The sequence below is a fragment of the Gopherus flavomarginatus genome, chromosome 2, assembly GCF_025201925.1.
Source record: "Gopherus flavomarginatus isolate rGopFla2 chromosome 2, rGopFla2.mat.asm, whole genome shotgun sequence".
Classification (NCBI taxonomy): Eukaryota; Metazoa; Chordata; order Testudines; family Testudinidae; genus Gopherus; species Gopherus flavomarginatus.
Genome location: NC_066618.1, coordinates 280138222 through 280165480, shown reverse-complemented (window position 1 = coordinate 280165480; position 27259 = coordinate 280138222). Strand labels below are relative to the sequence as shown.

Genomic DNA, 27259 nt, shown 5'->3' with positions numbered 1-27259 from the left:
TAGTCCTGCCATGAGTGCAGAAGACTGGACTAGATGACCTCCTGATGTCCCTTCCAGTCCTATGATTCTGTTCCACTCTGAATATTGTAAAACCACTCTTACACCTGACATTAAATCGATACTTCCCTTGCTGTAAAATCAGTGAGAATTTGTGAGTTTCTGGGTAGGAGAAGCATTCACTGACTTTGCTGTTCAAGAACTGTCAGGAGCTCCAGTCCAGAGGGAAGTCTACTGTAGGCTAAAACAACGACGAGTCCAGTAGCACCTTAAAGACTAACAGATTTATTTGGGCACAAGCTTTCCCGGGGTAAAAAACCTCACTTCTTTAGATGCATGCATGGTTTTACTCCATGCATCTGAAGAAGTGAGGTTTTTTACCCAGGAAAGCTTATGTCCCAATCAATGTTAGTCTTTAAGGTGTCACCGGACTCGTTTTTGTGGATACAGACTAACACAACTACCGCCTGATACTTGACACCATACAATGAGCAGTGACGTAGAAGCTGAGCTGTGGAGAAGGAAGGCCTGTAGAAGGGAGTGGAACTGTCAGAGAGGATAAAGCCGGCAGCAGATAAGGGGGCAAGATATTGGCAAGATTAGGAGCAGGGCAATCTAGGAAAGCTGGTGAGGAGCGGGCTGATTTGTCAAAGGACAAAGCATGCATTAAGGAGCAGGGAAGGGTCTCAGTTGTTCTGATGGAGACATACTGGTACTGCGCCCAGAACTGGGTTGTGTTGTTGGGGAGGAAACCCTGCAGAAATGAGTAGGGCTGTCTAGGGAAGCAGTTGAGAAATACATTTTTGACAGCAGATGATACATTTCAACAAAATGACCTTTGGACTTGTGGATGATGCTTGCACGTTGGTGTCCGAGAAGGGAGAGAACTAATGCCATTCACAGAAGTGTAGAGGTTACTTAGGACTTTGCACCTGCAGTATGAAGGTGTATCTTTTGCTTCAGAAGGTATAGTGGCTTGTAAATAGGCTAGAAGCTACATTATTACCATGCTACTGCACTCGCCTCTTGCAGTAAGAGGATCAGCCAAGTGGCCAGCATATTTTTTTTTGTTCTTATTATTAGTTTCCAGTAGCAACCAAAATGTGCTGAATTCAACGAAGAACAGCCTGGTGAAGACTTGTTCAACCATTGCTGTGAAATGAAACACTGGTGTAGTGAGCAGGAGTAGATGATGTCACTTTGAAGATTCTTCTGTTTCCCTAAACAGAGCTACTGAAATAAATCTTTAGAGTCTAATTGTTCCTTTCCACTATACAAGCTACCAGACTGGTCTCTGAATCAGCATGGTCAGTGATGCAAGTGCTTGACTTATAGTTTTAGTAAGCTAGAGGAAAACCTCTAATCAACCATACTTAAATCGGAGTGGGAGAGTAGAAGAGGGAAAATAGAACAGGGAGATCATCTGTGAGTTGTAGAGGCAGAAAGTCTCTACCATCGGATTGTGTGAAATAAATTGGTTTTGTCAGATCAGTTCCTGTTGGCTCCACTTAGCATCCTTACTGGAAATCACCAGAGAAAAGATAGATGGGGGGGAGGGAAGGGGAATGAGGCCAGGCAACAAAGAAATGTAAAATGGGGAAAGACACATGCCACTTTTAGATTTGTAAATTTAATTTTATTATTTTCCTAAATATTTTTGCATTTTGCTGCCAGCTGTCCTACATATGTCTGGGAAAATTACTGTTAAGAAAGTTTTAAAATTGCATGCCATAGTGTTAGGGAAAGTTTTACAATTAATTTTAAAAACATCATAAGGACACGGAAAGAAAAAAACAAAAGGGTGGAATGAGTGTAGCCAATTTTCCAGTTGTCATCTTAGAGGGAGTCAAACTGTTATACTAGTTATTAAGATTGCTAGCAGTCAGCCAGATGTTATCCTGTAAGAAGAAAAGTGACACCGTTTCCCAGTTGTACCTGAGTATGACTTCTAAGTTCCATTTCATGCTTAAACGTTATTTTCTGTTGTAGTGTAACTTTGTTTCCTTGGAGACAATTTTCTATGAAGATTAGAGGATATCTGTCACCTGTCTTGCACAGCCATTCATGATGAAAGTCCTTTGGTAAAGCTGTCCCAAGAGCAGTTTCTATCAAGTTTTCCTTCTTCCTCTTTCTCACCTGTTGCGATGTAGAAATCATAAAAATTGGCCAGGAGATTCAGGGATATGTATTGAAGTTATTCATGTTACATTCAAGTTCATGGAATTCCTTTAGTGTGTTGTCTGGATACTGTGGTTATATTAATTTGGATTCTTTGATTAAATAATATTTGGTTGCTAGCTATTGTAGCTTTTGTGGTTAAATAATTGAAGTAGTTTGACAGCTGGCTTTTTTTTTTTTTAAATAACTATTGTTTTTTTTTTTCCTCCCCTCTCCCTTGGGAAGACTAGGCTTTGTGTGACTGTCCCTTGATTGATGCTAGTTCTCTGGTGCTACCACTCACTCTTTTTTTTGCATTTGTCATGTTTTTCTTTCCCCTTGTTCTGTATGTATGGTTATCATATTATGTATTTATGAATATATGTCCAGTCCACACTCATGCTGTGCATCATACATACCTGCAAGTGGACTGGATCTTCCCTTTAAAGGGTTTTTTAAGTATAAGGCTAGAAATACTCTGTGCTTATTAGTTTAAGCAACAAAATATAAAGAAATTTGACAAATGCAGTAAGTATCATTTTGTTGGGCAGGCAGCAATGTCCTCTTGCCTTGTCCAATTAATGTTATCCTCCAAAGTGTTTACTCACAGTGAGTCTGCTGTTCATTCTTGACCATATGACATACATAAGTGCCCCCTCACGTTTCCTGATCAGTTGTAATTTGCCAGTCTGGTGACAGCTTGGCAGCCAGCCAACCAAAAATGATCAATGTAGCAATCTAGAGACAGAACTAGCTACAAAGGGAAATTGACATGGTCGTGGAAATACTAATTGGTTTGCTTTGGAAAGTGTGTTGGGAAAACTGGCAACCTAGTTGATTTCCCTCTGCTCACCCTTCCATATGTCTTTATAGAGCTCCTACGTGACTACTACTGACCTTTCATCCATCAAAGAAGAGAATAGCAGAGGGTAGAAAAGGCAGGGAGAGGGAGAAAGATAAGAGAGAATAGGCAAACCAAATGCAGAAAAAAGGAAGGAGGAGAGGAGATAGATAACAGAAGACCTGAAGAGGGTTAAGATAGGAGAAATGGAGCAGAAATAATAGTAGTGATCCTAATCTTGGTACCTCAATCTTCCATTGAGAAATGACAAACCAAAATTTAAAGTCTTTCTTGGTAGCCTACTATACAAGTAAAATAACTGGCAGCCTGCTACCTAATTATAGCAGTTTGAGGATATAAAGACCAGGGGAATGCTCCCCTGTTTTCTCCAACCCACAAATACACAATTTGATTGGTCTTTGTGCTGTTGATATCCAGATGACATTAAGCCTCTCTTGTTTCCTAAATGTTTTGGGAGAAGTGCTGCAATTGTGTGAAATTTAAACCTAAAGTTCCTCAATTTTTAAAGCTTCCTGGAGATAATTTAAAAAAAAAAAAAGAGGGGGAAGAGGAAGGTCACACTTCTGATTGTGTCTGCCCAGCATAAACCCCTTTGCATTCCCCCCGTGTTGCCATTCCTGACCTCTTATTAACTGATTTCCAAAATGTATCACTTAATATAGTAATATGCCCAGAGGAAGACACCCCTTTAAAGATCTATCCTTTAGTCATTTCACAGGCAAAAACTCCCATTCAGTGGAACCATTAGTGTGGTGATACTCAGACTTCAGTGGTTCAGGAGCCAAATTAGCCATCAGCATGATCTGAAAAAGCCACGATAGTGCGAATTCATTGTTCCATTTCCTATCCATACCAGTGGCTCTCAAACTTTTTTTTTTTCCCCACAGACCACTTGAAAATTGCTGAGGGTCTCAGCAGACCACTTAATGGTCTTTCCAAATGTTGTTTGTACCATAAGCTAACTATTGAAAAGCGCTTTGGATAAAAAAGTTATATTAAAAAAAACCCCTTAATAATAAACTTTTTTTGTTCTACAAATAAAGCGCACAACTCATATTTTAATATCTGTAGTCTTCACTTTCGAATGTGATGGATGTGCCCTTTCTCCCCTGCCGTGGCAGCCCCTGAGCTGAGGCTGGGAAGAAGGGGGTTCTGTCCCCTCCCACAGCAGCCACAGAGCTGCCATCTCTCCCCAGCAGCTGGAGCTGGGGGAAGTCAAGTCTTTCTCTGGCCGCCGCTGGCCAGCACGTCCCAAATTCCCCCCACCCCCTCTTCTCACCCATCCCTTATTGCCCCCCGCCCCCGGCCATCACTTCACCTTACATGTGCATCTTCTCCAGGGTCCAGGCTCGTAATTAGTGGAGAGACGCCTGAATGACTCCACTAATTAGGTGGGTGGCCCTTCATTCTCTCATGTGCAACCACTGAGGTGTGCACCTTAGAGGAAACTATCCACAAACCGTCCGAATGGAGCTCGCGGACCACAGCTTGAGAACCTCTGATCTATACTATTTATGTATATATATATATATATATGTGTGTGTGTGTGTATGTATGTATGTATGTATAAAGTGTCACATCAAATGACTGACCAAGTATTCTACAATTGGCTAATAACATTGTAAAAGCATCCTGATTGGCTAATAATTTAGACTGGTTAATAATTAAATCACAGTGTTTTAATATCACGTGCTGCAAAGAGCCACAGGAGGCCCATTAAAGAGCGTCTTGTGGCTCCTGAGCCTCAGTTTGAATATCACTGCTTTAGTGTCTTAATTCTTGTGGACAAAAATGCACATGGGTTTTTTTTTGTAGTTTTTTTAAAAAAAAAACAAAACCCATTTTGCCTCATTTTGCCTTTACACTATTTTTATTCAATCTTGCACTGAATTTCTATCTAAAAACATTTTTTTTCTTACAGATACTTTGAAAAGCAATTTGACCTGTCAGAGCAAACAAAATTGCCAATGTTTCTCCATTGTAGAAATGCACACACTGAATTTTTAGGTGGGTTTTACTCAAGACTGAATGTGACAAAAGTTTGTAATAGTTTGCTTTTGCCCTTTAGCGAACAGTTAGTTTTGCTTATATTGTTCTTTCTTTTAATTGGCAGAGATAATGAGAAGGAATAGAGATAGATGTATGGGAGGAGTGGTATGTATGAACCACCTTATAATAAATTGTATTCAATCTAGCGCTCATTTCATTGTTTTGAGTACTATCCTTTTGTTTGTAATATAATCTCAGTAGATTTCCTATTAAACCATTTAAACCACTCCAAATCCATAATAGCTTTACAATCCCTTTCACTACTTTTATCCTTCCCATTGTTGCTTTTCCAACAGTTTCTTGCAAGGTATGAGGATTGGTCAAGGAGAGAGAGACTTTGCAGCTAACATCAGCAGTTTTTATTGGCTTGCCAGAAGTGCAGTTTTAAGCACTTTTTACTTAAACTGCCCCCTTCCTAATTGTGAAGCATCTACAGTTGCAGTTAGTTGTAAGGAGTACTAATCCTGTCTAGAAATTGAAACCCAATATCAAATGGTGCGTTTTGTACATGGAAATGGGCAAGGTTCAGTTTAGATATTGATTGGTAGGATACTGTATCACCAAGAGTAAAAAAATAGGTCATACTTTTAACATAAGGGTCATGCTTACATCACTCCAAACGACTCTGTTTTAGTGATGAAGTCCTCACCATCGTTGGTCCTACTACCACTAATGTCTACGATGCCTTTTCTGTGATTGACAAACTGTGCTTTTTCTGGTGCAACTAACTTTGTACCACTGCATTTTTAATTTCTTGTCTGCTGCATGCTCCAGCATGAACTGTAACCACAAACATTTGCTTTTTTATATCAAAAGACTTTGTCAAAACCATGTCCAGATGTAACTTTCAACCAGTATATATCTGCAGAAATTAAGGTTTTATATTTTAATGTTAAAAATATAACTGCAAACAAAGGACAATTTTTAAAAAAACTCTTGCAGGTTACTTTAAGATATAATCATCATCCCTGGCTAAGAGAGAAGGACAGGCCATCCTTCCAAAATGCTTTCAAAGCCAACACTACTTGTCAAGGGGCTGCATTCTTTTGTCAATATTCAGTTGCGGAATTCAGCCTGTTACCCTCTTGCCCAAAAGCAAAAGTGCTATCAGATGAGCCTTACTGACTCTATAATTAACTGAATTCTATATAAATATATCTTGCATATTACCTCTGGTTTTTACTTTACAATTAAGAACTATAAATATTTACACAAATATTAATTTTCGGCTATACGTTACATACTTTATCATGTAATAACATCTTTTCTAGGTACATTCATTTGATGGCACAAAGGAAGAAGCAGCTGCTATAATTGATTTGGATCTCTATATAGGAATAAATGGTTGGTAAGTTCTTTTCAACAAATGATATTTTAAAATAGTTTCATAACTTGAAATGTAATTACTTTTTAAAATGAGGTTGTCTTCAAAGCTCATTAGACTAACTGATAATTTGTAGACAGATTTAGATTTGCATTTATTAATCTGTTAACTGCAAAAAGTTCTTAATGCACAGGTCAAATACATTCCCTTCACTGAGATAATCTAGTCTTGGACCCTTTCTGAGACTCTTCATGCCAATTCTTGTTTATAAATAAATGAGGTGGTGGAGTGTAGAGGCAGCTATATTTTTGGACAGACTAAAGAAAAAGTAAACTACATTGTCTAGTCCAAAAGTAACCAAGAATTAATGTGACCAGCCAATGGACTGGGCTGAAATCACACTATTAATTATCCTGAGATGTAACTGTTTGATTTACATGAACTCAGACTGCTACAGCCTTTGGCAGGAGCCTTTAAATTATCCAGGTGAACATAGAAACCCAGCAGAAACTTCCACAGGTTTTACGAGGTCAGTGTGGCTGTAGAAGCTGATTTGTGGAATGAACTAGGACTAACATAAGAATGGCCATACTGGGTCAGACCAAAGATCCATCTAGCCCAGTATCCTGTCAACTGACAGTGGCCAATACCAGGTGCCTCAGAAGGAGTGAACCTAACAGGTAATGATCAAGTGATCTCTCTCATGCCATCCATCTCCACCCTCTGACAAAGAGAGGCTAGAGACACCATTCCTTACCCATCCTGGCTAATAGCCATTAATGGACTTAACCTCCATGAATTTTATCTAGATCTCTTTTAAACCTTGTTATAGTCCTAGCCTTCACAACCTCCTCAGGCAAGGAGTTCCACAGGTTGACTGTGCGCTGTGTGAAGAACTTTCTTTTATTTGTTTTAAACCTGCTGCCCATTAATTTCATTTGGTGACCCCCAGTTCTTGTGTTAGGAGAAGGAGTAAATAACACTTCCTTATTTACTTTCTCCACACCACTCATGATTTTATATACCTCCATCATATACCCCCCAGTCTTCTCTTTTCCAAGCTGAAAAGTCCTAGCCTTTTTAATTTCTTCTCATGTGGGACCTGTTCCAAACCCCTAATCATTTTAGTTCCCCTTTTCTGAGCTTTTTCTAATGCCAGTATATCTTTTTGAGATGAGGAGACTACATCTGTACACAGTATTCAAGATGCGAGTGTACCATGGATTTATATAAGGGCAATAAGATATTCTCCGTCTTATTCTCTATCCCTTTTTTTAATGATTCTTAACATCTTGTTTGCTTTTTTGACTGCCACCGCACACTGCGTGGACGTCTTCAGAGAACTATCCATGATGACTCCAAGATCTCTTTCCTGGGCCACCTCCCAAGGTTGTCATTTTTAGCTGTGGCTTGGAATCACAGCTGGGAACTTTTTAATATAAGTTGAAGCAAATACTTAAGTATTATTTAGAAATTAACTCTTTAAGAAACCACTTTTGCTAAGAAACCATTTTGTAAGCAAGGTCATTAAATAGCAGCCAGTTATGAGCTTCATAAGGCTCTGAGTAGATGATTCCAGTCACACATGGCTTAAATATGGTTTGAACACAAAGCCACAGACCTTTAACAAAACATCAGCTTAAGTCCAAATTCACTCCCTATTTTTTATGATTTCTAGCTCACTGAAAACAGAAGCCAATTTAGAAACACTGAAGTCAATTCCTAGTGAAAGATTAATGATAGAGACTGGTAAGTTGTTGTTCTGATGGACCATTCTGCATTTTTTTAATGTTTTTGAAAACTTTATTAGAAGTGGAGTTATGCTTGTATGACAATGAATATAAAGGGCAATCTACAGACACAAACTCACCATCACATTAACAGGGGTCAGGAATATGGAAAGGATTACCATGTTCTCTATGGGTATGTCTACACTGCAGTGTAAGCCTAGGGTTGGAATTCAGGCTCAAGCCTAGCTCTGCCTTCCTTCTAACACACAGATCTCTCTAACCCAGTACCCTAAAGGGGTGGAGGGTCTGAGCCTGAGTCAAGCCAGGACCCACAGTTCAAGCCCTGTTGCTCTGCAGCATAGACATAGCCCCACTGGACATGTGGTCTGGGAGACTGTCAAAAGTATTCCACAATTCCACAGGCCAACTTTTTGTCCTCTAGACAGTCACATTTGAGGGACAGTCAAGTTTTTCCACACTGCACCATAATCAAAGGGTGAAAGCAGCCACGTTTTGGGAGGGTGTTAAGAAATCTGGGATATGGGTGGTTGGATTCAGCCCCACATAATGTAGTGTAGATGCTGGAGCCCCAGGTTGGGATCCAGGGTTCAACAGTTCCTAACATGGGATTACAAATGAGTGTAGATGCTCAAGCCTAGGTTATAATAAACCCAGTGTCTGCTAAATTGAGTTCTGTTAACCCTGGGCTTACACTGAAGTGTAGACATACCCTAAAAAACCCTCTCCCAGACTCAATAAGCAGAGTTCACAGGCTCCAGCAGTAATATATTCAGCCCTCTTCTGCTAGAAAAGAACACAGATGACCTTGACAGAGACTGAGGGCATGAATGAATAAAAGGGGAAACACTAAGCAGAGTGTAGATATGCCAAACACTATAGTAAAGAACGTGATAAAAGCCATCCCATTATCAGGAGTAATGGGACTTGGGTACATACCAGGAAATTCCAATTCATGAAGCAAAACAATATGAAAGAGGGCCTGAAAATACCTCCTGGAATAATGAGTTATGACTGAACTGATCCATTAGTGGATATTGGTTCTACTCACATTTATTTTAGACATCAGTAGTAGGACAGTTAAAAATGGATTAGGAGATTTAGTCAACAGTTATGTAATTTGGAATATCTGAATAAGGCTGTTTTTAAAAACTCTGGTTAAATCCCTGCATTTCATTTGTGTCTTAAACAGAGGCACATCAGGGTGTATATCAGTGATACTCAGACTTCAGTAAAAACAAGGAGTCTGGTGGCACCTTAAAGACTAACAAACAGATCTATTTGGGCATAAGTGTTCATGGGTAAAAAACCTCACTTCTTCAGATGCTTCAGATTCTTTAAGGTGCCACCGGACTCTTGTTATTTTTGTGAATACAGACTAACACAGCTACCCTGATATCAGACATCATTGGTTCAGGAGCCAAACTGGCAATCAGTATTACCCAAAAGAGCCATAGTAGTGTGAATTCATTATTTTATTTACTGTAGTACTATATATTCATATTTAAACAGTATCGCCGGGAAATATTAGTTCATATATATTATTCTCACAGCAAAATGACTGACCAAGTATTATTATTTTATCAACTACAATTAGTTAATATAGTAAAATCATCCTGATTCGTTAATAACTTAGATTGGTTAAAAATTAAATCAGTGTTTTAATATGTGCTGAAAAGAGCCGCGGAAGATGCATTAAAAAGCCACTTGCGACTCACAAGCCTCAGTCTTGAGTATCATTGTATATAAACTTTCTGTGGGTTACACAGTGGTTCACTGGCTAGCAGCCCTTGTCATGATAGCATTTCTCTCCTTGCTTCTTTTATTGTACTGCATTATTGCTGAATAAAGTGGCTAATTTTATAATATGTAAAAATCTTACAGAATTTAATATAATGGAATAGTAATTTGAAGTTATTTATTCATCATTATGGATGTTAAATTAACTAATCTCATCATCATTCCTTTATCATTTGGGAAAGAAACTGTGCTGAAGAGGAATGATTTCTAAAATGAGTTTTGGTCTGTGGAAGGTTGGGAGGACATAAATTGACAGAAGAGCAAACAATTATATGAAATTACTGAACTATTGTATACATTTAACTCGTTTGAATCATGCTAGATGCTCCCTGGTGTGGTGTGAAAAATACTCATGCTGGGTCAAAGTGTATAAAAACAACATTTCCCACAAAAAAGAAATGGGAAGTAGAGCACTGCTTGAAGGACAGAAATGAACCTTGCCATATAATGTAAGTATGTAATTTTTGTATTTTAAACAAAGGTTTGGAAACATACACAAGTACATACAAAATTTAGTAGGCTTAAACCAATGACAGAGTTATTGAATCAGGAGCAAGGTGTTGTACTCTTAAGATATGTTTTACAAAATACATATATGTTTTGTGGCTAACTTTTCAGTGGTTCTTGCATCTCTCTATTGATTTCAGCAGGAATTTTGGAAGCTCAGCAAATCTTAAAATCAAGTCCTTAGTGATGTCTTTTCATTTGATATCGAATGTATTTCTTCCCTCTATTTTGTAGTTCCCTTGTGTAACAAGAGGTTAATTCTCCCCTTAGCACTACCAAACTAGAGTCCAGATACCTAGATTCTAATTAATGTCACTGTGTTGCTCCTCCAGATGTAGCTGTTAGAGTACATGCAACACCAGAAGAGCCAACTGTGTGATCTTTTAAAGTGGAAGGGGGGCAGGGGGACATAGAGACAAATTACCACTCGTTTAAGAGTACTTCCAGCAGATGAGGAGTAGCTGTAACTTGAGGATCAGTAGCAAAATGAAAGTGATTAAGATCACATCAGTTTTGTTCTGCTCTACAGCCAGTAAAAACACCAGTTTGAGGTTTGGAGATAAACAAGGATGCCCCAAAAGGGAGTTTGGAGACAAACTCTTCAGGTGTCTATGGACCCCATTGCTCTAGAATCTAAATGTCTAGAAAAAAACAGAAGATGGTAAAAGTACTGCTTTTGATTTAAATTTTATTAACTAGAATCACTAAATGAGATTGGTGGCTGAAATACTCAGATCTTATCAAATGCTGACCCTTTATTGTTTCAGCCTGGTTTTGGGGTTAGAGCTGCTTTCTCCTGTTTCTACCCACCACCACAAAACACTAAGTGAAATGCCCTCATTATGTTATAAGTAGGCTTAAAAGAGTTTGATTTTTATAATGTCAGAGAATTTTTTTTCTCATTTTTATCAATTTACATTTCACAGTTGTGGGAAATTATGGGGGAGGTGAGGCAATTATTTAAAGACAGTGGATGTTGAGTCAAAAAGTTAAAGCTGTATAATTGTGAAAACAGAAATGGTCAATATCACATGTCTAAATACCCTTTAATCAAACTCTAATAAGTTGTTAAGCAGCATTTTTCTCTATCTGTGAATTTCAATTATCAATGGGGAAAAAAATTCATCAGTTTGTATAAGGTGAAATTGACATTTATCTAAAAATCAAATTCTCCCAAGCCTAGTTGTGACTTTAATTCACTTTTGGCCCAGTAACAGTTTGCAAGAGTGTCTGTCAGCAGGAATGTAAATACTTTTGTAGTAATCAAAATCTGAAACTAATTTACTTATCATAGAAATGTTCAGTCATTTTGAGCACAAGAAAAAGTTATATAAGTTAGTTTTTAAAAGTTAGTGTTTAAAAAAAGGTCTTTGGATACAGCTACTTAAGAGTCCAAATAAATTTGGCAAGTAATCCACAAGATAGTTTGATCTTACTTTGATATGTCATCATCTGTTATAAAAGTGTTCAGAAGCTCTTTGTGCGTAACAATTTGTAGGAGCCTTTGAATAATATGTGACTTTCCATACTTTTCAGTACATTATCAGACCTTATAGAGATTTGATTTAACAATATTTTGACAAACTTGTATATGTCCGCAACTTGTAAAGTTGATCTGCTCACTGCTGCTGCTTTTAGATAGGTTATCTGGATGAACCTCAAATTATGTTAAGAGTCTGCTCCTCCCCTTCTCTACACACGCTTGTCAGCTGCTTCTGTTTCAATTTAGCTGGTAACAGTCAACACCTTGTTACAGACAGTGGGAGGAGAACATGCAGGGGAGCTCCCCCAGCCCTCAGCAGTACATGAGATATGAAGTGCAACTAACTATGCATAAAATTTTATTTAGTAATTATTTTACTGGGGGTGGGGGAAGGATTTTCTAATTACAGTGACAGTCAGCGACCTGTAACATTAGGTATAAAATTTTTAGGTCAAAATGTGACTAAAGTCAGTCATCCTTTAAAATGATCACAAATAGCATGCAGCCAGCTTCAACCCTGAATATCAACCGTCAAATGTAAATTAGACAAAACAAAATCTCTAGTTGATTACTTCAAAAAATGACTCTCAGCTAAAATGAAGTGTGATAAGTGACATTGGAGGTCGTCTTAAGCTAGATCCACAGAAATTTTGGTACTTAATTGCCACTTTATATGCCTACATTCAACTCTTGCTCTGCTGCTGCCTAAATTCCTGCTGGTGGGCACATGCAAAGCTGACCATGTTCTGATGCTCAGCACCTATTTCATGCCTAAGCCCCAGTGAGCTCCATAAACTAGACTTTCATCTATCTTGCCTGCAGGTTCCAATTTGGTAGGCATTCTCAGGGGTCACTTAAGAGAGCATGTCTACTGGAATGGACCCTAGAAAAACACCGCCTGAAAGGGAGGTGGAATACTTTGTCACTGGAGCAGAGACCTGAGTCTCCCAGGATAGTGTGCTAAGCCCTAGGCTATAGTGTTGTTCTCTCTAGGTTGATGAGTAAGTATGTGACAAAGTAAAACAGCTTCAGCAGGAGAGATTGAGAGATGCTCATCCCAGAATACCCTGTTAGCCTAACGGTTCGGGTACTGACCTGAGAGGTAGAAGACCTGTGTTCAAGTCCCTGTTCTTAATCAGGCAAAGTGGACATCTGAACCTCTCTCCCACCCACATTCTGGCAGAGTATGCTAACTACTTGGCTACTGAGGTTAAGGGCAGTACCCTCCTCCACAGTTTTACTTGAAAAAGGGCTGAGCTGATTTAGGGGTCTAATTAGGAAATGATTCACAGTGGTGGAAACAGGCACCTAATTCTCTTTTAGGGGGGTGAGGCTTAGGCAAAACCTCTCTTTGGCATTATCTACTGGTTAGTTTAGGCAGCTTCCTGCTCAGCCTATGGTGGCTTTTGTGAATGTTTTTTAGGCACCTAACCATCATGCATGGTGCAGAGAGCATAGGAGCCTGACTTGGGGCTAAGGTGTCCTTTGGGTGTCAGAGCACCTAAATGTAGACATTACAAGGCTGCCCCTACATCCTTTATGGATCAAGCCCTTCATCTTTAAGAACAAAAAGATGTGGCTATTAGAGGAGGAGGAGAAGGTGGAAAGTACTATCAAAATAAACTACATCAGGCCTTTGTCATAGGCCATCTGGTAATAATCTGTTCTCCATGAGGGGAAAATTCCCTCATCATTGTCAGAACTAGAGATTCTCACCTAGTGTTAGTTGGGGTAGCTACATAAGCTTCTGTAGAGCTATGCCAATTTACACTAGCTAAATGTCTGACTTTATGGACTTTAGGTTCCTGAATAAAAAATCTCAACCTGAATAGGTGGCTGGTTTTTCAGAAGTGCTGCACAGCTTCTACTGAAGTTAAGAGGAGCTGCTGGGTGCACAGAACTTTAGGAAAAACAGGCCACTTATTTATTGGCCTAAATATGAACTTCAGCTTAAGATTTCCTAGTGAGACCTCCAGAGGCCAATCCTCAGCTGGGGTAAATTGGTGTAGCTCTACTGAAGCAAATGTATCTGCAACCAGCTGAGAATCTGTCCCTTAATTATCACTTTCCACTTACTGTTAATGTCTTGTGCCTACAACAAACAACCTATGCAGAAAATTTTCTTGTGAACTGAAGCTTTAGTGGAAATAAAGATCTTGAAAGAACTTAGCTGAGTTTTTGAGATGTTAAGCAGAAGTGTATCCACTAATTCAGCTGCCTCTAAAGAAGTGCAATATTGCATTAATAGTCAAGAAGGTAGTCCTACGGGCCACCAGTAGTGGAATGAATAATTATTCCATTCTTGTCTCTCACTACTAATTGAAGACCTGTATTTTCTAAATACAAATAAGTGGCAGTGCATTGCTCCACCTGTCAAGGTTTTCAGGGTAACAGTTTTTTAAAAGTGCAACTATTAAAATTAGTCTTATCCTGTGGCTTCTTCCCCATCCCTTTTAACAACCAGATTTGTTAGAATACCATATTCTTGAAGTGTTTGTTTAACAAGCTATTGTTAAACACCTAAGAATTTGTTCATTAGAAATAAAAAATGTGAACAGGAAGCAAGAGTATAGGGTACTTAATTGACTACATGCTTAATGAATGTCACCCTTTGAACTTCTGATGGCCTAGGTGAGAGATTTATTCTGCACTTTATCCAAAATAGCAGAAATTTCACCCCTACAGCAGAATCACTTTCATTGAAATTTAAGGTTGTTTAACTACCTGTGTAGGCCAAGCAAAAGTTGTCAAAGGATCAAAGATTAGGAGACTACCAGTGAGTGGTTGATGTTTTAAATGGCAGAAGCTAGTTACTGTGTGCAAATGAAACTAAAGTATACTTGCAGCAGTAAGTCCCAACCACCTTGGTCCCCTCACAGTTAGTAGTGTACAAATGAACTAAACTGACATTAGTATATTTACCATTACACATAACTGAGTAAAATTAACTTTTTTCTTTTTAGTCAGGTACTGGAGATAATGACAACAGTAAGAGAGGAAGATCCACTTGAACTGGCCAACACTCTTTACAACAATACTATTAAAGTCTTCTTTTCAGATATGTAATGCTATGTTTTTTACCTTTATTTTGTATGCAAAGCCTGTTAACCTTACTATAAAACTTAAAATATAATAGTACTTTTGTTGTTGTTCCAGAAGTAGGTTTCTGGTTTGTTTGAGGTATGACAAGATTAAACCTGTCGTTGTAAACCTCAAATACTGAACATCTAAAGCAAGGATTCTTGCAACAAATTTTTGGTGGCCTCAGAGTGTGGCTACCTGATTGTTTGTTTTTCCTAAAGTTAAATATTTTAAGAAAAATGAAGACATATACATATCCAAATCCCTGTAATTTATTTATGTAGGGTTTTTTGCAAACTCAATAAAAAAAATACAATTGTGTCTATTCTTTACTGGACCTAAACAGAATAGAAACAAAGTACCTTGCACGGTTTAGTGGTTGGTTGGGGTTTTTTTTTTTTTTTTGGGAGGGGGTGCAGTGTTTTGGGATTTTTTTTTTTTTTTTTAAAGATTTGCTAGCTTGTAAGTCTGTTTCTGTGAAAAGTGATATTTGAATATTTTTCACTTTTCACAGCAGCAGGCTTGTTAGCTAGCTGGGAGACACTGAAAAGTGATACACCTCTACCCCGATATAACACTGTCCTTGGGAGCTGAAAAATCTTACTGTGTTATAGGTGAAACCATGTTATATTGAACTTGCTTTGATCCACTGGAGAGCGCAGCTACTTCTCCCCCCTGCGGAGCACTGCTTTTCCACATTATATCCAAATTTGTGTTATATCAGGGTAGAGGTGTATTAATATACAAATATCACTTTTCACAACAGACTTACTCAATTCTGGCAAGCTGGAGGACAAATTAAGCCCAGGATCAAGAGGTGGGTAGGAAAGCAGCAGTCAGGATAAGCTTAAGGAGCAGAGCCCTGCAGCTATGTGACAGGGGTAAGAGGCCATAATGGGGGCCAGGAGTGATGTGGAGGGAACCTAGGCCTGGAGCCCAAAGCCCCATTGCCAGGGGACGGAACCCACTGCTGCAAGGTTGGAGCTGCTGCCTGCCACCTAAAGCCTACTTCTCCAGTTTTTGTGGTACCCAAGGGGGTAGGGTCCACTGCTTTGCCCCCCATCACTGCGCAGGAGGCTGCAGCTGCACAAAAAGCCCCTGGTGGCCACATGCAGCCACGATGGCCGCTGACCTAATGCCTCAACAATAGGGTCTGCTTTTTGTACAGTCAGTTTTGCAGCTCTACTTCCCTCACAACATTCTAGGATCAATTTTAAGGGTAGTCTGTAGCAGCTCATTTATTGATTCATCTTTTCAAGTACTCTGACTTTGTATCAGATTAAAATAAAAAGCAAAATTCTTATTTTGCATGGTACTGTCTCATATTAATGAAGTTCAGCTGTCCACCATACAACTTGGTTCTGAGAGTTTTCCAGAAAACATAGCAATTTCATTCTTATATTCCACACAAGTACTTTTAAGTTTTCTACAAACCTGAACTTTATTTTGAGATAGCTCAAAAGTTTTATAGCTATAATGTTCTGCTGATGTTTTTAAATTTATTGGTAGACCAGTTCCTGTTCAAAATCTCTAATTGTCTTCTAGGCATACTGAAGGTCTCAATTCTCCAACAGATGAACTCTCACTCAAAAATCCTTGTTCTAGAATTATTAGTATGCAGTCTTTGGCACAGCAGATGGATTACATGTGTCACTATGTCAATTAAGTGTTTATCCAACTTTGTCTTAAAAACATGTGAAAACATTTTATTCCATGTACAATAATGTACACAAATTTAAGGTAGTCATGAAAGAGACCAGAAATAATTAGTGGTATATTTACAGTAGCACACCAGAGTAAATGACAACCATTCACAGACAACACTTAGATACCATTGTTGTGCTTAAGTATACAGTGATGAAGTGAAACTTTTATTCTGTTGCTGAACTCTATTTTAAACAAATACCTCTCAGCAATTTTAGTCACCCAGGGAGTCAGAATCAATATTAAGAGTCTCATTGTGGTGTTCTGCCACACAATCATCATCATCATCACTGTCGGTACTGTCATTATCTTCATTTATTTCATGTGCAGCTTCTTCTGCAACTTCTACAGGATTTTCATTAGGTGCAACAAACCCATTGTTAGAGATATTGGCATTTTCCTTTTCTTCGATATATACTTTTTGATGGCACATTGGACAAGTGTCTTGAATATAGAGCCATTTCCGAAGGCAAAGTGCATGAAAGTAATGATTGCATGGAGTAATACGAGCAGATGCAGTAAACTCATGGTAGCAGATTGCACATACATCATCTATTTCATGTAACCGACTTCCTTTTACTTCAGGAAGTGAGTTTATTTTCTTAACAGCTGTCCTGCGATTTATAAATGTTTTCCAGCCATTCTTTGCTTGCAAGTAGATGTTGAAATAAGCATGTAGACACATCATGCAAGCCCGAATCTTACTTCCTGATTCAAATACCATAGTATAAGCTCCATTTCCAAACATGATTACACCAAATATAAACTCAATAATATTGCCTGTTGAACGAACATAGTAGACATAATCATCAAGCTTTTCCCATAGGACATTATAGTAGCCATCAATCATGAATAGTACATAAACAGTGATAGAAACAATTACTTTTAGGCAAAGTTCCACACAGAATGCTGTAACTGCAAAAAGCCATGTATTTAATGCATAGTGGTGCCAAAGGATATAACTGAGCAGAACTGGAAGAATAAAAAGGCAAGCTGAAACAAGTAGTACAGGGAAGTGTCTGCGAAATGACGATACATGGGAGGCACTGAGAGACATTAGTACAGGGTCTGTCATTCCATGGATAAAATGCAGGACTGCAGTTAACAAAAGGCACATGTTTCGACTTAGGCGAACTAGTCTCTCTTCTGGCTTTAGACCACTTAAGCCAGTCTGCAGAGCCAAAATAAAAAATAAAACAGGTGCTACAAAACCAAGCCTCTTGTCATCTTCATCAGTTGATCCAATAAAAGCCAAAATACCCAGTCCCAAATAATGGGCAATTGAAGAAATTACAGCACTCATGCCTAAGACAGTTAAAGTAGAATCACACCCACTTATTATAAGACTGCAAACCAGTTCCCAACAATTTTCCCAAGAAATCAAGTAGAACTTCTCTTCTGTGTTAGTTTCTGCCATCTTGACAACATAAGTTAACACAACTGCTTGTGCTGTAAGTCTTGTTAGCCAGAACACACGCAGTACAGCTGGAAAACGAATCCTTTTCCACGTATCTTCCATCAATAGCTGTAATCCATAAATGCGATACATATGCCTTAAAAGGAGATAAACGTATCGTGTGGAATAATAGAACCATTTAATTTTCATAACTAAATTGATTGTGGTATATAATGTCAGAATTAGGCCTGAAATAAAAACTAAAATCTGTCTGACATTTAAAGGTAATTCAATGATCAAGCCTATTATAGGAATCAGTATATCCAGTATGATTAGTTGGGAGTATATGGACTGCACGTTTAACAATGTAACATATCCAATCCCAAAGGTAAGTTGAAGGACAGAAAGTGCCATCCATAGCGAGGGTCCTTTATGAGGGAGGAACTGAATTCCAAAAGCTGCTGTGTAGTAGGCACTGTAGAAGTTTATGTGCAAAGAAGCATAATAATTCACCAACACTGAGGTTGCAGCTAGCAGAAATGCCGAGCTGATCATATAAAACTTGAAAAGTGCTCGCTGTTGCAAGACCAGAACAACACTGGATACAAAGACCCCTAAAAAACAGAACAAAATCATTTAGTTTTCAGCAGAAATTAGACACACACATTTTACCTATTAACTCTCATGATACACAGTTCAGAGTTTTTAGCTTCAATGGTTTTAATTACCTTTAAACTTTTCTATAAAAAAGATTTGTAAATAGCGCTTACAGTTTAAACTTCAGTTTTTCTGTGCAAGAGGCACCAGGGTACATGACTACTTAACTTGCCTTTAATACACACAAAAAGTGAGCATACCAGACCAATTAAGCAAAAACAGTAAGACACCACCACAACTGTCTATCTTTTTTGCAATTTCCATATGAAGACTTAACTACTTTCTCCATCTTGGTAGAGTGGGATCCTTCCAGATAAGTGCTGAGGCACAATGCAGGGAGATTCATAGATTTGAAGACCTGAAGGGACATTAGTTCATGTAGTCTGACTTTCTCTATATCACACACCACTAAATTTCCACTCCACTACACCCGTATTGAGCCAAATAACTTATTTTTGACTAAAGCACTGAATTGCCAATGCCTGAACTCTTCAAGTACTGTGAATCCATAGAGGACTTTAGTCTCTAGGACAATTAATCCAGAGCCTTTCACTAACTTTTTTTTTTTTAATTATTTTTAAAACTTAGAGAATATAAGTAAAGTGTTGCTATCAGGATATATTTTGAAACCTTCAGACATTCTAAAATTGCTGCTGTTTTGAGGTGTTCACTTCAATCATCGTTCTAAATGTCAAGCTATTACAACATCCTAAAATAATCTAGTGTCCAATTCATTTAACTTTTTAGTTTGACAATAGAAAATGAATTATTTTTGCAATATAAGAAGTGTGATATTGAGAGAAAACCAAGAATACAACGGTGCACATTCATTTTCATACAGGATGTCATATTCCTATCCAGATCTGTAGCAAGTTGCTGAAAACCTAGGGTAAAACCTACGATTTTTTTTACATATTTCTAATGGCTATGTTTGACTCAAATGACAAAACGATTTGTTCCAATTTGCTTGAGGTAGAATGTTTCAACCTTTTGAGGTTGATGACCACTTATTTAAAGTCAAATTTTGCAATCTAACGTTTTTACTCTTATAGTAAATGTATTAACAATGATAAACATATTTTTGTGTGTGTTGAGAAATTGGTAGGGAATACTTGATTTGAAGGGTAACGGTCTGCAGGGAATAGGGGAGCACGATTTTCTTTGTTTTAGACTGTGACCCCCCACCTCCCCAACCTATTTCCTTTCATGACCCTGCTGGGGGTTACAACCCACTGGCTGAGCAAACACTGGTCTAGAGAAACCAAAAACGTACTGACTGCCCTTACAAGCTGGGAGATAATCTCAGAAATTAGACCTAATCGGGAAATAGAATGGATACTAATCACTGTAGGCCATTCCCCATAGCACATTTTAAAGTTTGTTTTCTCAGTTTAGATAGATTTAGTTTTCCTGCATTATGGAGGGAATTTTACGATTCAGTTCCACAGCTTAGTAGAGTGTTAGGAAGTTTTCAGATAAAATGTTTATTAATTTCATCTTGTAACTCCTACATATACATCCTTGTACTACCCTAAATAATTTGACATAATTTGATGTTTATACTATTCAGATATTTTTGAATTGTTATGCCTCATCCTATGTCATTTAATCTTTTTTATAAGTGCACAGATTTACTTTTACTGATTTTCTTTGAACTCCCTCTGATTTATTTCTTTCTCGTAATAAGGTGTCCAGAACTGAACAAAGTCATACAGAGAGGAACTACCACCTCGTTTTGTAACATGATGCTTTTGTATATGCATCACAAAATTGTATTGGTCTTTGCCTGCCATATCACAGTGCAAACTCATACCGAACTGGTTGTCCGTCAATTTCAGGTCTCAGTATATCTGTTTGCCACCTTTTCCCCTCATCTAGAATTTGTGATTTCTTTTGCCCCAGATTTAAAAGCTTGCATTTTTTTCCATGTTTAATCTAGTGTTTTTCTTGGGCCATGTTTCTAATGTCTATAACATATTTGTATTATCTCTGTCCTTCCAATGCCTCCTTCTTTAGTATCATCTATGAATTTCATTAGTGTGTCATTTATCACCTCAACAACCACCTCCAAGTCATTAATGAAAATGTTATATACAATGGGATATCTCACTAGTCTCTGTGATACCTCACTAGTCCATGGCCCTTCTGTCCATGCGACAGTCTTCACATCCTCACCAGTTTGGATAAATTTTGACTAATATTGTGAGTTGCTAGCAACTTCATTTGGAAAATCCAAATATATCATATCTGGTTCATGTGTTTTATATAAGGACGGAACCCAGTTGCTTTCTGAAAATAATATTTTAAATTGATTATTGCACAGTGCTCTAAATCCTCTAAGAACAAAGACTTACAAATAGTAAAAACAAACAATTATCTCAACATTAGGATGACATTACTAATAGTGTCATTTGTATCTTCCCTTATACTGTAATCAGTACCTCTAATTCCCTTGTTTCTATTCTCAACTGCACTCCCTGCAATTTGTCAATATCTTTCTGGTAATGTGGTACCCAGAATTCAACAGAGTATTCAAACTTCAGTAATATAAGAGCTATATTAGAAGGAACTATTACTTCTCCACATACAATTTATTTTCTAACTCTTTAATCAGCCACTGAACTGTCTTTCCACCCCCAACTCTGTCCATCTTAAGCTCAATCTGCACTTAGAAAGCAACATCTCCAGTGAACCTGTCAAATCAGCACACCCCAAAGAGGAGATATTGCTTTCTGAAGTGACAATTTAATGCATTAGACACACATGACCCCAGAAGTGATTTTAATGCTTAATGAAAACTGGGAGCCAAAGGAGATGGTGAAAGGAGAGTGTGTAACTAGGGCCATAAAGTGAGAGGTTAAGCAGAAAGGTTAGAAAAAGATTGCAATTAGTTTTAGGATTCCATTCTGCCCTGACTTCCTATTCACCTAATCCCAGTTGAAGCCAATGTGGTTACTTACATAGGAAGTAAATCAGGGCAGAACTGAATACAAAAATTTAAATGGAAGCAACAGGATTCCATAATGTACCACAATTGTACAGCAGGGGTCGGCAACCTTTCAGAAGTGGTATGCCAAGCCTTCATTTATTCACTCTAATTTAAGGTTTCGCGTGCCAGTAATACCTTCTAAGAACATTTAAATGTCTCTTTCTACAAGTCTATAATATATAACTAAACTATTGTTGTATGTAAAGTAAATACAGTTTTTAAAATGTTTAAGAAGCTTCAGTTAAAATTAAATTAAAATACAGAGCCCCCCGGACCAGTGGCCAGGACCCAGGCAGTGTGAGTGCCACTGAAAATCAGCTCACGTGCCGCCTTCGGCACCCGTGCCATAGGTTGCCTACCCCTATTGTTCCATTCATTCTTCTCAAAACAAGGTATACTATCTGAAATAGTGTTTCAAAACTATTCAACAGCACTCTCCAAAAGTATCAATGAAATTTCATTGGGACACACCACCTTTCCTCCGATCTATAGGATAAATACCCTAACTTAGCTATTTTTTTAAAAAGTCAACTAGTTAAAAGTAGAATCAGTCCAGACAATCACTGCCTACATGTTGGAGTTTTACCAACAAAAGTCTTCCATTATTTCAATATGGCATAATCTATGGTATTTCAGAGTCAAATAATATTTCTGTTTATGCCGATCTCAGTAACACATCTGTCAGCTGCAAAATGAACAGACTCCAAATATTCAGAATATAGCTAGTTGACAAAATACTGTCTCAAGTATGTCTTAATAAAGCGGTTTCTGATTGCGAATGACTTAACAGCTATCTTTTCTTACCTGAGGGGTAGGGAAGAGAAAAAAATATAGGGAGAAACAGTCACTTCATTACTGATCAATATGAAAGATATCAATATCTTAAGGAGGTTCTCCAATTAAAAGTGGTCAACATCACTTTTGGGTAGGAAATGTGTTTAATATCAGTGCAGGATTGTTCCTACAGTATATCAAGTGCTGCAGCCAGTTTAATTTTTAAGTGCCTCAAGCAATGAAACTTTCAAAACTTTCCATGGAGAGAAAAAAGAACAAAAAACAAAAACAAATTACCCCCCTCTCCTTCTCCAAAAATCTATCATACAGACACCATTCTGAAGACTGCGTTAATCATATCATTACACACTTAACAGAGATCATCCAATAACAAACACACCAAGTCTCATTTATGTGGGATTAATTTCAAAGCACTTTCTAAAGAATCTGCCTCATATGATACAGGACTTTGAAAGGTGTTTCAATGAGACATTTAGAAATATCACTTTAAAAAAAATTAATTTATCAGTTTGAGGTAGTATCCACACCAGCTCAGGGAACAGAGGGAGTAAGTCAGGGCCTTCCAGTCCCGCAAGACAAAGAGAGATCTTTCTAAAGAACAGGGACAATTTATCCCCCTTCCCTTTCTCCCCACATACAGAAAAGCAGGAACAAGAAGGGCTCCTTCTCCAAAACACCACCAGCTGCAACTGGTGGGCAAGTGGTGATGCACAGTGGGCAAGTGACGGCTTTCTAGCCTGCATACTACAATCCAAAGAACACACCTAGGCACTGAGCCACGTAGCCTACCCAATTCTTCACATGAGCAGCAGCAGCCAGGAGAGGCCTTTGCAGCCTCTGGACAGCATCATTTACTCAACTCTGAAAAGATTTGTATTTGTAAAAAATTTCTATTTTATCACTAAAATTTACACTCTCCCCTTTTATCTGCTGTATTGCTATTGGTTGCCTTTTATCTCTCTTCCACCCCTTTAACACCACATTCCTCAGCTACTCAACCTTATTCTCCTTCTCATTGTATTTTGTGTTCCTTTTCCCCACTTTCTGCCTCTCTCCTGTCTTTTGGGATCGCAAACTCTATACAGGTGGGAACTGCATTTGTACTATGCTTAGGACAATAGTAGCCCAGTCCTGTTTACGAGACACAGGGACACTACTGTAATATAAATATATTATAGCACCTAACCATCACACTGAGGAAAACAATGAAAAATTACCCAATATCAACCATGACTCCTGTCAAGTTTCACTCTTAGGAGGGTTACCCTCCCATCTGGGGATTCTTTTTCATGCGCTTTATAAGCTATAAGATTGAAAAAACTATTTAGTCTAAAGAAGAGAAGACAGGGGAAACTTGATAACAGTTTTCAAGTACATAAAAGGTTATAAGGATGACGGTGAAAAATTGTTCTAGTTAACCTTTGAAGATAGGAAAAATAATAATGGGCTTAAATTCAGCAAGGGAAGTTTAGGTTTGACATTGGGAAAAATTTCCTGTCAGGGTGGTTAAGCTCTGAAACAAATTTCCTAGGGAAGCTGTGGAATCAATGTCAGTGAAGGTTTTTAAGAGCAGGTTAGGAATACCTGTCAGGAATAGTCTAGTTATGTAGTCCTGCCTTGAGTGCAGGGGAATGCACTAGATGACCTCTTGAGGTCTCTTCCAGTCCCACACTTCTATGATTCTATCACACTCAAAGATTTTGCAGTATGTTTCAACAAAGCATATTACACTTCTGACTGGTTTTTTTTTTTTTTAGGTGTATAGGTATAAGGACACCACGCAAAGGACTGTGGAAAATCTCCAGACTACACAGAACATTACACAATGTCAAATGTGGAGAAAAAGAAAAACTCGAAAGAGAAATAGACAGTAATGCAAAATGGTCACATGGCAGAAGACCCATTACCACTGTGTAGTCTATTTTAGAGACACTGAAGGGATTAGCTTCAGCATCACTAGCAGGCCTTGTTAGCCAGATAAAGTTACAATCATAATTCCTAACACTTACATGGAATTCTAAAATTTTCTAAGGTTCTCAAATTATTACTGAGATGCAAAAATATCTCATTTGAAGGCAGGTTAGGAGCCACTGCACAGAAAGCCAGAGAATGAGGAAAGAGGAGAAGAGAGCCCTTCAGTTTAATTCAGTTAGGAAATATGTAGCAGAAGGGACGAGCTCTCAACCTGCTGCTGTTAGGAGGGAGAGATGCTGAACCAGAAGGAAGAAAAGGGTGAGTGGAGAATAAAAAAAGAGTGAAGCACTATGAGCTCAATGAAGTGAGACCAGCCGCAGGAGAGGAGGGAAGTGCAGACATCTCTGCTCAGTGCAGGTAAAAAGGAGCGCGTAGGGAAACAGAACAGAAACTAGAGACTGGAGAACTCAAGATCAGCTGGTGGTGAGACAGAAAGGAGAAGAAATGAGGAGGCAGGAGGCGCTCAGAGGAAGGGGCCCTAGATATAGAGCGGTTAGGGGGAGACAGGAGGCAGCAAGGAAGAGGCGTGAGACACCGAGAAGAGTTATGGGGAGAGCAGCAGCCACAGGGAGACAGGGGCAGGAGGGTGACTCGGCTGACCTGGGAGTGGGGAGGAAGGCAGGCTCCAGCAAGGAGGGTGGCGGATAACTGTGAAGGGAATGAAAAGTGCAGGTATCTCGGGGCCCAGGGGATACCCAGCCCGCCGCGGCAATGCCTCCAGGAGCCGGGGTGGGATAGGAAAGAGAATGTAGAGAGAAAGAGGTCTCTCCCCAGCAGCACCCCCAGGAGCCCGGCGCACGGGGAGGGGGGGATCTCTCCCCAGCAGCACCCCCAGGAGCCCGGCGCACGGGGAGGGGGGGATCTCTCCCCAGCAGCACCCCCAGGAGCCCGGCGCACGGGGAGGGGGGGATCTCTCCCCAGCAGCACCCCCAGGAGCCCGGCGCACGGGGAGGGGGGGTCTCTCACCCAGCAGCCGCAGCAGCACGCCCAGGAGCCCGGCGCACAGGGAGCCCCCCGGCAGGGGGTACGAGTTGAAGATGGCGTCGATGAGGAAGAGGCTGGGCACCCGCAGCGCAACTTCCAGCCCGGTTCGGAGCCGCGGGCCCAGCCGCAGCCCCGGCAGCTGCGGGGGACCAGGGGCCGCCATCCCCCGGGACCCACCGCCTCGTACCGGTCTCTGGCCCGGGGACCTCGCTATAGTCCTGCTCCCGCCTCCCGGACGGGCCAGGCCCCCCACAGTACGGCCGCCTCCATCTTCCTTTCGCGCTCGGGCCTCGGCCTGCGGCCGCCCGCACCGCCCTCGGGGAGGCGCGGACACGGCGCGTCACAATGCGCGGCCCCGCCCCCGGCTTCCACACGGGGCGGGCTGGTGCTGCCGGTGTGTCCGGGCGTGTTCGCGCCGGGAGCCCTGGTGCCCCCGGGTCCCGGCCCCCGCATGGCCGCCCCGCTTCCTGCCGTGACGTGAGCCCGGCCCTCACAGTGCTCTGCTGCCCTATAGCCCCCCCGACACCTCAGTGCTGCCCCCACCCCCTTCACTCTGCTCCATAGACCCCCCGACACGGCACTGCTGCCCACACCCCTTCACTCTGCACTGTGCCCCATAGCCCCCTGACACCCACTGCTGCCCCTACCCCCTTCACTCTGCACTGTGCCCCATAGCCCCACTCACACCCCACTGCCGCCCCCACCTCCTTCACTCTGCACTGTGCCCCATAGCCCCCTCACACCCACTGCTGCCCCTACCCCCTTCACTCTGCACTGTGCCCCATAGCCCCACTCACACCCCACTGCCGCCCCCACCTCCTTCACTCTGCACTGTGCCCCATAGCCCCCTCACACCCACTGCTGCCCCTACCCCCTTCACTCTGCACTGTGCCCCATAGCCCCACTCACACCCCACTGCCGCCCCCACCTCCTTCACTCTGCACTGTGCCCCATAGCCCCCTCACACCCACTGCTGCCCCCACCCCCTTCACTCTGCACTGTGCCCCATAGCCCCCTCACACCACACTACCGCCCCCACCCCCTTCACTCTGCACTGTGCCCCATAGCCCCACTCACACCCCACTGCCGCCCCCACCCCCTTCACTCTTCACTGTGCCCCATAGCCCCCCCTCACACCCCACTGCCGCCCCCACCCCCTTCACTCTGCGCTGTGCCCCATAGCCCCCCTCACACCCCACTGCCGCCCCCACCCCTTCACTCTGCGTTGTGCCCCATAGCCCCCTCACACCGCACTGCTGTGCCCACCCCCTTCACTCTGCACTGTGCCCCATAGCCCCCTCACACCCACTGCTGCCCCCACCCCCTTCACTCTGCACTGTGCCCCATAGCCCCCTCACACCCCACTGCTGCCCCCACCTCCTTCACTCTGCGCTGTGCCCCATAGCCCCCTCACACCACACTACCGCCCCCACCTCCTTCACTCTGCGCTGTGCCCCATAGCCCCCTCACACCCCACTGCCGCCCCCACCCCCTTCACTCTGCACTGTGCCCCATAGCCCCCTCACACCGCACTGCTGCCCCCACCCCCTTCACTCTGCACTGTGCCCCATAGCCCCCTCACACCACACTACCGCCCCCACCTCCTTCACTCTGTGCTGTGCCCCATAGCCCCCTCACACCGCACTGCTGTGCCCACCCCCTTCACTCTGCACTCTGCCCCATAGCCCCCTCACACCCGACTGCCGCCCCCACCCCCTTCACTCTTCACTGTGCCCCATAGCCCCCTCACAC

The 27259-nt window shown here is 40.8% G+C and overlaps 2 protein-coding genes across 9 annotated transcripts in view; one reads left to right on the top strand and one right to left on the bottom strand.

The window, feature by feature from the left end:
* Positions 1–15329, top strand: part of TATDN1 (TatD DNase domain containing 1) — a 57990-nt gene extending 42661 nt beyond the window's left edge. For all 8 annotated transcript variants that reach the window (XM_050941229.1, XM_050941230.1, XM_050941224.1 and 5 more), the window contains 6 exons: positions 4938–5023; positions 5130–5170; positions 6337–6413; positions 8068–8138; positions 10260–10386; positions 14891–15329. In XM_050941229.1, coding sequence (XP_050797186.1) covers positions 4984–5023; positions 5130–5170; positions 6337–6413; positions 8068–8138; positions 10260–10386; positions 14891–14993 — 459 coding nt within the window. In that variant the 5' untranslated portion in view covers positions 4938–4983 and the 3' untranslated portion in view covers positions 14994–15329. The remainder of the gene's footprint in view (positions 1–4937; positions 5024–5129; positions 5171–6336; positions 6414–8067; positions 8139–10259; positions 10387–14890) is intronic.
* Positions 15330–16487: 1158 nt separating this feature from the next.
* On the bottom strand, positions 16488–25688 carry RNF139 (ring finger protein 139). Its single transcript, XM_050940904.1, has 2 exons — positions 25490–25688; positions 16488–18722 (listed from the first exon to the last, which is right to left on the bottom strand). Exons 1-2 carry the CDS (start codon positions 25668–25670, stop codon positions 16927–16929), a joined length of 1977 nt encoding a protein of 658 aa, XP_050796861.1. The 5' UTR covers positions 25671–25688; the 3' UTR covers positions 16488–16926.
* Positions 25689–27259: the final 1571 nt, after the last annotated feature.